This window comes from Gossypium hirsutum, chromosome D06 (genome assembly GCF_007990345.1).
Source record: "Gossypium hirsutum isolate 1008001.06 chromosome D06, Gossypium_hirsutum_v2.1, whole genome shotgun sequence".
NCBI classification, from domain to species: domain Eukaryota; kingdom Viridiplantae; phylum Streptophyta; class Magnoliopsida; order Malvales; family Malvaceae; genus Gossypium; species Gossypium hirsutum.
The window spans coordinates 62,066,365-62,080,885 of NC_053442.1; the positions used below are offsets into that span (position 1 = coordinate 62,066,365).

A 14,521-nucleotide genomic window follows, 5' to 3' on the forward strand; every position below is an offset into this window, starting at 1 on the left:
TTAAAGTTTATTTATTAAATTTACTAGTAAGAAATTTTTTTTTTGATCATCTAACTAAAAAGTTACAAAATGATTATATAACTATGAGTAAATTTTTTTTATCACTTAATTTTGAAAAGTTACGAAATCATTACATAACTATTTAATTTTATCTTTTTTATTAGTGACAATTTTTAAAATTAATATAATAATAATTTTAACCCTTAATATTTATAAATTTTGTCGATTTAGTCTTGATTCTAAAAAATGTAATTTCATCTTTTTTCTATGATTTTATTTTTCTTTGTGACATTAAAGATTACTTTTAAAAGAATGTGAAAAGATAAAAAAATTTATAATGTATATTTTCAATTAAATTTAACTAATAAATTGATTTTTTTAGCTTTTTAGATGAAATAGCTACTACAAAATAAAATCTCTAAAAGAGACTAAATTAGACAATATGTAAATGTTGAGACAAAATTTTTAAAATTAAAATTACGTTGACACATTGTATGAATATTGAGGGTTAAAATTATTATTATATTAATTTTAAAAGGTGTTACCCCAGAAAACAAGCTCACTAATATTTGAATTATTACTTTTCTAGTTTACTAAAATTATAAATAAACATGAATTTAATAGAATTTTTTTAATAAAGTTTACATTTTTAAAATTTAAAAATAGAAAGACTGAATTTTGAATATAAAAATATATTTAAACCTGGAAAAGTCAAGATTTAGGAGAAAGTTTGGAGATTTAAAAGTATGGGTCTTTTTTTTTTTTTTGCCCCAATCTCAAATTTAGGATTTTCCAAGCTTTTGAAATTTTGAATTTGTTGATTGATGGCATGGGACCAACATACAGAACCGGGAAAAACAGAAGAAGTGATTTACAGGGTTTAATTGGATATTTAATTTTAGTTATTAAATTCAATTATCACGCTATTCATTTATATACACACACTACCAGTATGCCCTAGGGTTAGGGTTTTCCAATCTATTTCAGCTTTACATTTATTATGTTGCAGTGTGAAGACGTGTTTTACGTTCTTCCTTTCTTTCCCATAAAGAAATTGTCTTCTTTTTTCTTTCTTTCTTTCTTTTTTTTTTTTTGTTTATTAAACTTATTTTTAAGGTTTCAATGGATTCCATTCGACGACTCTCTATCTCTATTTTTTATATAAAAATTTTTATTTATTATAAATATAAACATTTGTTTTATCAAGTATAATATAATGTAAAATAGACAGAAAATTAAATAAAAACGAGATGTATATGTAGGTGATGAAAGAGAAATTCAGGCATTGCCATATAAATTATATTTAAAACACTTAAAATGTATTTCTTGTTTATTTAAAATTTAATTTTCTTACTTTTTCACATTAAAAATATAAGTTCAATGATTGATACAATTAAAATTCTTTTCTCGAATAATATTTTTTAATTACATGATCATCTAATGTTTTTTTTAATTTTACACCATAAAATTTAACAAAAAATTAATATTATTAATAATTAAATTTGAAACTTGAAACTTGAAAAATACAAGCTATATTCTTAATTTACAAAAAAAAATATATAGAAATGAGTACAAGAGTTAAATTTTTTTAAAAAAATAGAGTATATTCTTAATTTACAAAAAATATAAATATATAGAAATTTATGGTATATTTTAATCATTAAAAATATTGTGTATATATAAAATTTAAGTAAGTTCATTCATACGATGAATGGCTCATTCAACCAAGCAATATAGTCCAACATAGCAAAATATGTAATATCAAAAAGGGGAGTGTGGAGTGTCAATTAACTCCATAGAGTAACCATTTCGCACCCAAATGCATAACAACTTTTTATCTTAATTCCAAAGAAGATTGGTTCAGGCATCACATTCTTCCATCGATCTATTTATCTATCTATCGATTCGTTCGATTTTTTTTTTTTTTATAAAATTGTAGTGGTAGTTCATTTCTGTTCCAAAATTCCCTAACATCGTTTAGATAGACTACCAAGAAATGCTCCTTTGCCTATCACCGTTGCCGATGGAGGGAACCGAAAACCCATCAGCAAAACTGCCTTTCAACCACTTGGATGCTACCCTCAATCTCTACTTGCTGAAAGGCTGATAATTTAGTTCAAAAGAGTCTTTGCTTGTTGTGTTAAAAACAGATTATAACTCGTCGTGGGGCTCGGATCCTCCTTTTACTTTTTCATTGGTCGAGCTATCTGAGTCCCCCGCGGGTTTGTCATTTTCAGAGGTATCCTTCTCAGAACTGGTTGTGTTCTCTGATTTGGTCTCAGTTTCATTCTTTACGGGCTTCTCGACTTTAGGTTTTGGCTTGGGAATTCTCTTGATACTTGCAGCCTAAACCAAAAGCAATATATTAAACACAAGCTAGGCACATTGAAGCAAACTACCAAGTAAAAGTATCGTTTTTTCTGGCATTGATCAACTAGAACAGGCAGCAATACCTTGTCTTGCAAATTGAACACCTTCTCGTATACTTCTTCAGATGTGAAAACAGGTGTGCTATATCCAGACGTCCTGGACAGAAGGTTGCCATGATAGTTGTCAAATTGAACATGTAAGAAAAGGTTCAAAAGCAGGATTAAAAGAGAACCATAACGAGAAATATATGTTCTACTCAGAGCATGTGACAAAAATATCATGACCATTAAGTTTCGGATCAAGAAAAGCAAATATTCAATAATAAAAAGGCCGCAAAAATTGTCCACCAGTAATGATTTGAATGTTTAGCATAAAAGAAACCAGTTCCAGAAAACTATAAGAACTCAAACGAAATAATCTACGGGGGAGAAAGAAGATCAGAAAAGGTATGGCATCATTAAGGGCTATGTTACTTGGACTCTGATATGACTAGGTTATAGGGGACTATGGTGTCATCAATTATTTTTCAAGATTTCCATAATTTTGGAAGGCCGATGAAGGAGCATATCCTCATATCCTATACCTACAACGAGACATGGATTGTACATGGCTACTAAAATAAAAGTGAAATGGACACGGATGCTTCACGAAAAATAAATCAGAGAAATACAGAATAAGGGTCCACAAGGGCGAGCACACAAAACGAGTCATAACTGGGCAGGATCATCATTCATCATAACCATTTTATCATAAATGGGCTAAACAGGTCCCTCCTTGGCACTTATCTTACAATGAGAGGAGCCAAGTCTGGCTCCTGCGGGCCAAATCATATGGGGAAAATCCTTATTCTTCTAACCCAAAAATCATTGTATCTTCATTAAATTCAAAAAAAAAAAAAAAGCCTAACTTTAATGATCTAAATTATTCAAAAATAATATAAGTTATTATGATGTCCGTGTCTCTTTTACTTTCTCAGTTTTCTTTTGCCAAAAGGTACCTTTGCCTATTTTATCTTTCACCTATGCAGATGATCTATATAATACTTTAGAGAGAGGTCAGTGTATGCACATAAAAATATATATTTCTAAAGATCCAACATCTCACTGTGCTATATGAATGACTTCGAACATAATACTAAGAGCAATAACTTACTTCTTTTGCTCTGCCTCCTTCTCATCCAACCAAGTCTTCAACTTGTCCATACTGGTTGACAACTGAAGAGCAAAATGTTTATAAGTTTTTGCCACAGATTAAGCAGATACCTAATCTATAAAATATCACAAAGAGAATTTCAAAAGTGAACAAATACCTCATCTATTCTGTCTTTCGGCAGCCAGGGTTTTTCTGTCTCCCACCCACGAATAGTCTACACAGATACCCACAAAAGTACATATCCGTATATCAGTTAACTAAACCTTTTTGTCTCAGAGATGATGGTCTTTTGATAGATGGGTCTGAATTCTGATTTATTAAGGCATAACAACTACATAAAACCTTATAGGTAACATTTAGTAGAAAGCATGTCACAGATAAACAATCTGATGTACCTGTTTCAAGTCAGAGAGATATTGTCGAGCAACTTCTACCGCTTCTGGCCGTGCAGTCAACTCCTTAAATCTACACATTCGTTAGTCATAGAAATTGTTTCAGTCCACCATTAAGCCCTTTTAATGGAAAATTGTTCAGATTATATTGTCACCTTTAAAAAAGAAAAAATAATCCCAAGAAAAAAGAGGATACCGGAAAAATATTGGATCAGCTGTCGCTTTTAATGAATTTAGACGATCTTGAAACTCCGAGGCACTCGCATCTTCACCATCAGTATACAACCATTCTTGAACCTGAAAAAAGAATGCTCTATGCTTAGTTTTTATGAGTGAACTTACTAAAACAATCTCTGAAAAGACGGTACTCACCTCATCAAGCTTTTTGATAACAGATTGGCGTTCATCATTTGAAGATACTTTTTCAAAGTCTTCAGATGTTTCAAGCTGAAAAAAATACGAAACATATTACTAAAACTGAATTAGTTCGCTAAAAGAAAGATTGTATGCCACAGACAAATAAAAAACTCATACAATAGACCAGACAGTGAAAAATTAAATAAAGTGCAGAAACTAAAACAATTTCCGTATGCAGAAAATCTGAAAAAAGGGTGAGACATAACTCAAAAAAGATCCATCATGACAGAAAGCAAATATAACAGCTAAATAAAATTAAACAGAAAAACAAAAAACCACACCTTCTCTTTCGTAGCATATATATATTCTTCAAGGTTATTTTTTAACTCTGCTGTTCTTCTTCGCTCTGCATCCTTCTTGTCCAATGCTTCCAATCTACGTTTAGCTTCAGCCAAAGATTCTTTTGAAAGAGGCATTCCAGGTCCTGTTGTTTTCTCCACTATCTGCAGAGAAAAGAAAATGGGAAGAGGGATAAGATAAAAAAGCAACAGTAATGAGCTAATACAAAAAAATATATTCTAGCAAAAGCAAGGCAAATAATCGCATGTAACTAAATGCTCCAACATTGTGGGCACCTTCAGTGGAATTTTGAAGGTCCGCTTCTTTAGTTTTCTTTCTGTACCAAGATCCGTTGTACTTGGTTCTTCAACAGTACTGTTAGACCCATTACTAACTCCGCCATCTGACTCCGAGTTACTGTTACTTTCTACAGAAGTGCTGTTAGCACCATTGTCAACAGAAGCATTCGGGGAAGCACTGGTTGTGTTCTCTACAGTCAAATTCTTTTTAGGAACTTCTATCCATTCTGTTATTTGGATAACAGCATCTGCTTGATCCAAAGAAAGAATTCCACTTCTACTAAGAGAGAAATGCAAGTTTGTTTTGATGGGAGCAGACAAATTCCTTGATGAGTACCTGCATAAGGCAGATAACAAAACACCTCCGATTATTTCTTGCAGTAGTAGTAAAATAAAATTATAATATAGCATCAAGTAGGTTTTTTCTATGAATTAATTCATAATGTCACCATAACTGATAAGTTAACATTTGACCCTCACCCTCCCAACCAAAAAGTATGAGGTCTTTCCTAAGTCATTTTCATTTGTTTCAAATGATATGATACCAGATCTTTTATACAGTCTCAAAATCCCCTTCAAAAGAAACTAAACCAAACTATTAACACCGAATCATTGAAAGGTGACAAAGATCTGCATAGATACTTACTTCTCAGCTGTATCTGTTAAACCAGACACCGCATAGTGAGCAAATACAGGAGAGGTAATCCCTGGAGGTAAAAGATCTTCACGATCATAAGCAAGTGATACTTCAAAATCTTTACCGTGATTAATGGACTTGAAAATCTGTAAATGAAAAATCAAGCATTACCGTTAGTAAACCTACTAAGAAGATAAGTACTCCTTTTAAACCCTACCTCTACAAGGGTTCAAACAACACATTGTTTTACCTTGCTGGGAAGTTTTTTCATCCTTGGAACAAGTAAAAGCCTGGTCGCCTCATCTTTTGAGAGATCAGCCCCATCTAATTCAACAACAAAACCATAGGAGGAACCATCAACCATCCCCAGCTTGCGATTCAACTTAATTCCATCACTTAAATTTGCAGCATGTAGTGCAGAACCAAGAACGATAGCTTCATCAGCATCGAGATGTTTGTCTAGATCTTTCCTTCCAAAATATTCCTGGAGCGTAGCCTGTTAAGGAAAACAGAAACAAGAATAAGATTTTATACCACACCTTCTCATGTATAAAAATGTGAACCTTTGACAAAAATGCAACTAGGTAATTCTACATAAAATAAGTAAAACTTCTTCTTTCAATTCTTTTAATGATTTGTTTCTGCACATATGCAACAGGGGAAAATGTAGAACAAACCTGCAACTTTGGAACTCTAGTAGCACCTCCAATCAGCTCCACAGCATATATATCATCAGCTTTAAGACCTGAATGCTTAAGCACTTCTTTTACAGGTACAAGAGATTTATCCCAAAGATCTGCACAGAGCTCTTCAAACTTCTCACGAGTTATGGTGCTCCTGAAGGGAAGAAAGAACAAAAAAGCAAATTCAGACAAGCACAAGCACAAGCATAGCACCCAAAGATTACCACAAGTTCCAGATAATGTTCAAACTAATTTTCTCTGTGATTGTGTGACGAAATCATTGCATGACGCCTACGCACTCTTTCTAGCTTAGAATTTTGTTGTTCATTTAATTTTCTCTATTTTATTTAATATTCAAATTACGAAGTATCCATAAATATAGACACCTAGCTGTCCACTACCATTTATTTGATAAGAAAAAGCAAAACAATTTATAACTTCTAAGGACAGGATGAAAATGAATGGGTAAAGAACAATTAATAGATTTTTTTATCATTTTTGCGAACTCCACAGAAACGATGGTATTTCCTAAAGGAATGATTTAAGGCCCTAAAGGGGAAGGTCAAAGAGAGCAATATCTATAAATTGTTCACAGATTCTTAAATGATATCCTGGCATTAATAAGATAAAAATATGAAACAAGTTAGAAGAGAAAACAGAAAACTAGAAGAAGCAAATGTCGATCCCAAAAGTACTCAAGCAGTTAAGACTAGTCAACAGTTTTAGAGAAACAGTAAACATCTCAATCCTTGGCTTCAATCATAAGTTTTTTCCCTAAGAAGAATATGAAACAAAGTCATAATCTCAAGTTTTTCTATCATGGACAAGAAATATACAAATCCATACATAAGCATATACCTAGAATTAGATAAGATGATTTAAAGGCTACATACCTGAAATCCCGATCATCATAGAGGGATTCAACAGATATTGGAGCTGCTGTATTTGCACTTAAAATTTCTTTTGTACGCTTAACCTGTTTCTTCAACTTAGCCATTGCCTTGGGATGCTTCCTCACATCGACCCCATTTCCAACTTGTTTATTGAACTCATCTGCAAAATACTCCACCAGCCGTAATTCCATGTTCTGTCCTCCTAGTTCTGAGTCCCATCTAACATCCTTCACCTGAAAAAGATGTTAAACGTCAAAGAACATGGAAACAATATCCAGATATGGTATGATGAGACATTTAACTGTGAGACCAGATTGGAATAATAGGCAACAGCTGGTTATCAGAAGAGTAAATCCGAAGTCCATTCGATATTGTCCTAGGAAGAAAGCAGAAGCAGGAGCAGTCCTCCTTTTGGAACAACTATTAGTAGAAAAGCATTTTAAAAAGTGAAGGGTTGTTAAAATGTTCTTGTTAAGTGGAAATATAAGTCAGCAAGAAAGAAATTGTGGATTACAGCGATGAAATTACAGCAATATTAAATCTTTTACCAACTTTCAGTAAGCTTAAGCTCAATCAGACCCATTCTTCTCAGCATGGAAGGTATTGATGCAGTCAACGAAAAGCCTTATTAAAGAATAAGGATTCGTTCCTAATGCCAAATAAAAGAATGGACTACTGGATCCGTTAGAAACAGCGAAGCTTTTAAGAGAAACCTAAGATTTTAGCATCTTGGTATTCCTAATCATAGAATTGTTAACAGAATAAAGAAATCAATGATCAATCCAATTCACTGATTTGATTACAGAGTATCAATCACCTTCTATTGACTAAAAGAATAAAACTAATGATCTTATCTAATTCATCGATTTAATTACAGTTTACCAATTATCCTCTATTGATTAACAAGAATAAAGAATCAATGATCAATCTAATTCACTGAATTACAGATTATCAACAATCAGATTTCAACTCCTAACAACTGCATTCATTACAAACCCTATAACTCATTAACATATCATCAACACTAACACTAAGAGATTTCAAGTTGGATGCTTAACAGTTTAAAGACAATAGCAAAAAGTAAGTTCCATATACGTTTTAAAATTGTAAAGTTTTTTGCTTTTTACCTGAAATTGGTTGACAGAAACAGTTTTCCCGAACTCCTTAGAATTATAAGCAGAATAAAAAACAAGAGCTGCATAAGTACTACTCGAACCCATATCATACAAAATCACATGTCTCGACTCATTCGAGAAATCTTTATCGATCCCATACTGTAATGCCGCCCCCGAATGCTCGTTTATCAGCGAAATGACGTTTATTCCGGCCATTTCCGCCGCCTTCAACAACCCTTTCCTCTCCGCCTGTCCGAAATACGGCGGCACCGAAATCACCGCATCTTTAACCGTCACTTTAGAATGAAACTCCGCCAAATTCGACGCGTACTTCAAAATCATCCCTAACAACTCCTCAACGGAGTAACTAACATCGCTCGAAACTCGAATCTTGGCAGCGCCTCTAGAATCTTCAACTACATCAAACGGAAGGTACATTGAATCGGCGGAGCGCTTGACGTCTTGATAGGGCTTCCCAATCATGTCTCGAAGATTGGAGAACACTTTGTCGGGATAACGAGCAAGGATCCCGGCGGCTTCTTCACCGAGCAAGCGAGTCTCCGATTGGAATGCGACCAAGGCTGGGGATTTCCGCTTGGACATTTCGTTGATGGCTATGGTGATCGGACTTTGGCCAGGTTTCAGATTCACGACGGCCACTTTTAGCCATTCTGAGCCTAGATCTATGCTTGAAACAGCCGATTCCGACCTAATTAGGAATAACGATAGCAGGGATAAGAATATCCCTAATCGGAATAGCATATTCTTCCTCAAAAGTGTTGCTTACAATTTTTTTTTTTTTTTACTAAAGTAATTAGAGAGAAGACTTCAGAGAAGAGACGAAGGTTCTTGACGCAGTGAGTCTGGGAGGGGCTGCTGCAGATCGAGTTCTGGTTATTTATACCGTGAGCTGACTAGGGAGTGTGTTTGACGTGGAGAGTATAAAATGTCCTATAAGAAGAAGCCACGTGGAATAACTGGCACGTGGCGAATTTTTAGCTGCTTAGATGTGTTGTGCTTTCGTGTCCGTTACTTGGTCGTTTGCGGGTTCTTTGGGCAAATTCACCTTTTAATTTCACATCTTATAAAATAAATATCCTCAAAAATAAAATAAAATAAAGTTTTTTTTTCATTTTCAATAAAGACTTTCATATTAAATTTATTCTTTTAAAACAAGTTCCATAATTATTATAAGAGTAATTTTTGTATGAAACTGTGATTCCACGTTATCTCTATCCCTTTCCAACAATAAAATGATAAATAAGATTTTTCCTTCTGATTTTTAGCTTTTTCCTACTGACAAAAAGGTAGGAACAACATGGAATCATAGTTTCACAAAACATTCTATTATTATAAATTGGAATTAAAGTTATATATTATAAATTGTTCTTAATGTAAAAGGATGTGGATTCGAGTGTGCTAAAACGTATTATCTTCATATTTATGAGTTGAGAGAGGCTATGGGTAGTTCTAGACATTATGTCAAAAAATAGATATATATATATATTATCAGAATCTATAATGAGATTATTTAAAAAAATTTCATGCATGTTTGAGATGATGGTTATGAAAAAATTTGTTAGTAATTGCATTATGTTTGACTTTAGTGTTTGAGATGTGAATTTTATCCATACAAGTTTTTTACTTTGTACATGATCTCATTGGTTATTCTAGGTAGTTAATTGATTATGTAAATCTCTCGTGATGGAATTTATGAAAGTATGAGTAGCACTTTCAGTGATTTTACATTTCAATACAGAAAAGTGAAGTTAGTGTTCGAAGTATTTCAATGATTCTGCACTTCAATACATTTCAGTGTTATTTTAGCATATCTTGCTTGTTCATTTGAGACAATCATGAGCTATTGACTAAAGAGAAAGATAAATGGTAACTGATTAAAAAATATTAAGAAAGAGAGATATATGATTAATTAAGTAAGTGTTAAAGAAATATGTGGTAAGGGAAATATGTAGTGAGAGCATTATTATATCTAAATGAGTTACACCAAAATATAAATAGACATATTATAGTGCATTAATTAAATTAAAGCAACTTAAATAAAGAGCTAGTGATATTACTTAAATTTATAATGTTTGATTAAAGTTATGATTCATATGAGTACTTATTAAGCTTTTGTGAAGTTTAACGCGTAGTATGCAGATAGTGTTTGGGAGGAAAATAGTTCAATTAAGCTACATGAATCACATCTCATCATTGGCAATGTATGAATTATGAATTGTAAAAATAAACTATGGAATTGAAGTGGCATGAACACAGGTATACAATTTGGTCAAAATTGAAAAATAGTGTTTCAAATGAATTGTAATATTGAATTCAAGTAGAAATGTTCAATTACATTGTGGATAATTGCTAAGTGGTGAACATGCGAGTTTTGGATGACATTTTGAGGTATTTTGAGAACTAAAAATGGTTAAGAATGACAGGACCAATTAAAGGTTGTTTGTTTTAGGTTTAATTTTAGGTCCCTGTACCCTTGATTGATACCAGGTGAATTTGCATCAGTCTGAGTATTCCAGAGAGTAAAAATGAACAATGCTAAGGGAGTTGTACCTATACTTGAAAAAGTGAGTATAGGTACAAGTGCCTTGTTTTATCCTATTTTTGCTCAAAGTTGGCTCGAACAAGCCCCAAATGATTTCCAATTGCAACCAAACTTTAAAGGAAACTTAGAAATTATTCAAATTACCCCAAAATATTCTATTAAAATTCACTTTAAGTGTTTGATACTATTTATAAAGTTTTGTGAAGTTAGTGAACTTAGTGCCTAAATGTGGCATCCTTTGCTCTGGTTATCGGTTTAACTTAAGTAAGGTGTCTTACACTATAAATAGAGGTTCGAACATCTCATTTGGGACTTTTTCATCTTTTGACAAACATGAACACTCTAAAATTCTCTCCATCTTTCGACAATCACAACAACTTTCATAGCTTTTACTTTTCTCAATCCCCTATTACTTCTATCACCGTCACCTACCGCTGCACTTGTTTTTTAATTACCGTGATACTCATTTTCACTTAATTGTAAAATTTCCTCCGTTAACCAAAAGAACTATTGTTGTATTGAATCAAAAAGTAAACATCTCCTTCAAATCGTTTGACAAAGAACTATTATTATTACATATAATGGATTATTAGTTTATTATACTTTCAAAATAGATTTCACTTTAGCAATTAACAATGTTGTGAAAGATAAAAATTACTTGGTGGAAATTTCATCGCAATTTGATTCATACTTTACAAAATCTATGATAAATTATTAATTTTTGTGCATTGTTTTCGGTGCAGGAGGTCGTGGTTTCGAATATGTTGAAGTGCGTTCTCCTCTTATTTAAGGGTTAGGGAGGGGTTATAGGTAGTTCTAAGCATTGTATCAAAAAGAGTAGATATAATAAGAACTTATAATGGTATTAATGTTTTTAAAAAAAACTCATAAAGATGCAATTCACACGGTGAGTAGGGGTTTAGTCAGGGGGACCCAACCCCTTTTAAAATAGAAAATTTTTCATTTAGGTCATTTAAAGTTTTTAATATTTTAAAATAGTAAAGGTAAAATTGTACTTTGGCCCCTCTAAAAATAGTAAAAAATTTATTTAATCCTTTAAAATTATAAAGATATAGGCTATTCAAATAGTAAAATTGTATTTTTACTATCATAAAAATAAAAATTTAATTTCGGCCCTCCTGAAAAAAAATTCTGTCTTCGCCCATTTCTTTGAGAGATTATGTAACGATCAAACCAATCTAAGATCGGTTAGAATATTTTTTAATAAAATGTAAAGTGGTTATAGTAGTAATATGAGTAATATGACTTGTAAGAAATAAGTAGATACACGAAGCAGCAAGCACTAAGATTGATGATTTATTTATTATAGGTGTCGAATTCAATAAAAATAACGCCCTACAAAAAAATATAAACTTTGTATATAACGGTGAGCAGGGTTAAATTTACAAGTACTGCTAATAATTTTATTTCTTAAATAAAAACAAGTGAAATAAAAACAATGGGGGAGTTTTTAAATTAAAAACTAAATTATAACTAAAACTATCAAAAGAAATATTGCAAGATACTATATAACGAAGGGTCAATATATATTTTAACCCTTGAACTTGTCCATTTTTACTTAATTGGCCCCTAATTTTTCTAGACGTAGTTGATTCATGAACTTGTATTTCGTCAACCAAGTTGGCATCTCCTTATAAGAAAATCAATATAATGTGAATCTAGTCGAAGGTAAAATCAATATCAATGTAAACATAATTTCGATGTGTTATGATAAATCAATTACCATATCACCTAACTCCCATGATTTAAATTACGTAAATTTTTAATGACAATAGGTTATTCTAAGTTTAGAAGTACAATATATTTATAACGAGTTTGGTTTTTAACTTGTCGGGATTATATTTTTTTTTCTAAAATTCAGAGGAAAAATTTTGACGATGTTAACCTGTCTTAAAATTCAGATTAACATTTTAATCAAAATAAAATATTTAAGCTAACTAATAACATTATAAACATTAGGGTATCAAATTATGTCAAAAATTTATTTATAAAAACTAAATCTCAAATTTAAATATAATATAAAGATCGTAATTGAAATTAAAATGTGATATTTTTATATAATCTAAAAACCACAATTAAAAATTAAGCATTTTGTTAATAATGTAAAAGACAATTTTGAAATAAAATTTAGCCTTTATTTATTTATGATTTAATCCTCGAATTATATGTGTTTTCTCATTTTGAAACCAATTTTTTTTATTATCTTGCATTGGTATATAAAGTATCATTTTTATTCTATTTTACCTAAAGAAATTATTGGTTTTCAATAAGAATATGGCGTATGTCACGTTATTAAAAAGCATATATAAATCGGGACATTTAATAAATATATAATAAGTTATTTGTCCCTTCAATTTTATAGAAAAATCACCTCAAAAGCTAAAATGATTTTTTTATAAAATTAGATGATCAAATAAATCATTATGCCATTAATAAATTATTTTAAGAAACAATTTAAAAGCCCAATTACTGAAGAGTCGGTTCAAAATAATGCTATTAAAATAATTTATTTCCATTGCCGGGAATTGAACCCGGGTCTCCTGGGTGAAAGCCAGATATCCTAACCACTGGACGACAATGGAATGTTTGGTAAAATTTTTAAAAATATTTATAAATAAGAATCTGATTGCTCGGTGTAAATCTTTTACAAAATATAGTATTTATTTTTCTATGTTTGTTTGCGGACAGATTTTTTGGTCAATATAATTGATTTTACAAGTTAACCCAATTTTCTCATGTTGCTTCGAAAAACGTTCATAAAAATTACAGAAGCACTGTATTAATAGTTAGATTGCATTTTGATCATTCTATTAAAAAAAATAGACAAATTAGTTTCTATACGTTAGATCAAAGAGCAAATTGGTTTTTTTTTAATTTTTATGTATTTCTACAGTTAAAAACGAATCTTTATACATCACCATGAGGTACATGTGATACGTCACATGTCATTGTATGGTTATTTTGTTAGCCACACAAGTTTTTAACAAGATAAATGTATCAAAATTTTAATAAAAATAATCAATTTGCTTTTTAATCTAATGTTGAATAACTAACTTGTCTATTTTTGTAGTAGATCAGGCAAAATTGCAATCGATCTCCATCTTTCATGTACTCTACAAAGTATGAATCTACTTAATTTCACCTATGATTGAAGTTATGAAATATGGAACATGCTAATACGATTTAACCTTATTTTTTTATGCTATACTAATGTGATGCTATTAATGTAGAAAATAATTTTTCTAGAACAACAAATGTCTTCTTAATCATATTCCGAAACCTTAAATGTATCAAATTAAAGAGTTCGTGAGCTATCTATGGTACTTGTATCTGACACCATTCTCTCAAATGGTATCATACCCCACGATATAGTGCAGAATAACTTTTTCTATTTACATAATTAGCACTACACTTATAATATTTGAGTTCACCGTCCAAACAATTTGTAACTTTAATTATAAAACATGTATAAACTTAATTTGAAGAAAGTCTTATGCAAGATTGTATCCCTTTTTATAATACGTAAATTAAGTCAAAATAATATAAAATTTATAATATATAACCTCCATAAAAAATAATTTTATAAATTTTCCAAAACTTTCATATCACTTTTTATAAATAATATAATTTTTTTGTCATAACTTTAATAAAATATTTTTTTATAAATAAGTATATTATTTTTATAATATATAATATGAAT

The 14,521-nt window shown here is 31.0% G+C and overlaps 1 protein-coding gene and 1 non-coding gene across 2 annotated transcripts; both read right to left on the reverse strand.

Annotated features, from left to right (window-relative positions):
* Positions 1-1,734: 1,734 nt before the first annotated feature.
* On the reverse strand, positions 1,735-9,295 carry LOC107924006 (heat shock 70 kDa protein 17). The gene is made up of 14 exons (XM_016854253.2): positions 8,250-9,295; positions 7,123-7,355; positions 6,224-6,383; positions 5,797-6,042; positions 5,556-5,692; positions 4,907-5,246; positions 4,613-4,774; positions 4,287-4,361; positions 4,111-4,211; positions 3,918-3,987; positions 3,680-3,736; positions 3,523-3,584; positions 2,454-2,526; positions 1,735-2,346 (listed from the first exon to the last, which is right to left on the reverse strand). The coding sequence occupies exons 1-14, from the start codon at positions 8,997-8,999 to the stop codon at positions 2,152-2,154; spliced, it is 2,661 nt and encodes an 886-aa protein (XP_016709742.1). The 5' UTR covers positions 9,000-9,295; the 3' UTR covers positions 1,735-2,151.
* A 4,036-nt stretch (positions 9,296-13,331) lies between these two features.
* Positions 13,332-13,403, reverse strand: TRNAE-UUC (transfer RNA glutamic acid (anticodon UUC)). The gene has a single exon. It is a non-coding gene; the product is annotated as a tRNA-Glu (tRNA).
* Between the last annotated feature and the right edge of the window lie 1,118 nt (positions 13,404-14,521).

What these genes read in the sequence shown, in the direction of transcription:
- LOC107924006 (XM_016854253.2), bottom strand. Translation starts at nt 8,999, where the DNA reads ATGCTATTCCGATTAGGGATATTCTTATCCCTGCTATCGTTATTCCTA. An exon ending in CGAAAGACAGAATAGATGAG is followed by an intron (nt 3,585 to 3,679) that starts GTATTTGTTCAC and finishes TTTGCTCTTCAG; the next exon opens with TTGTCAACCAGTATGGACAA. An exon ending in TGTTCAATTTGCAAGACAAG is followed by an intron (nt 2,347 to 2,453) that starts GTATTGCTGCCT and finishes CTTTTGGTTTAG; the next exon opens with GCTGCAAGTATCAAGAGAAT.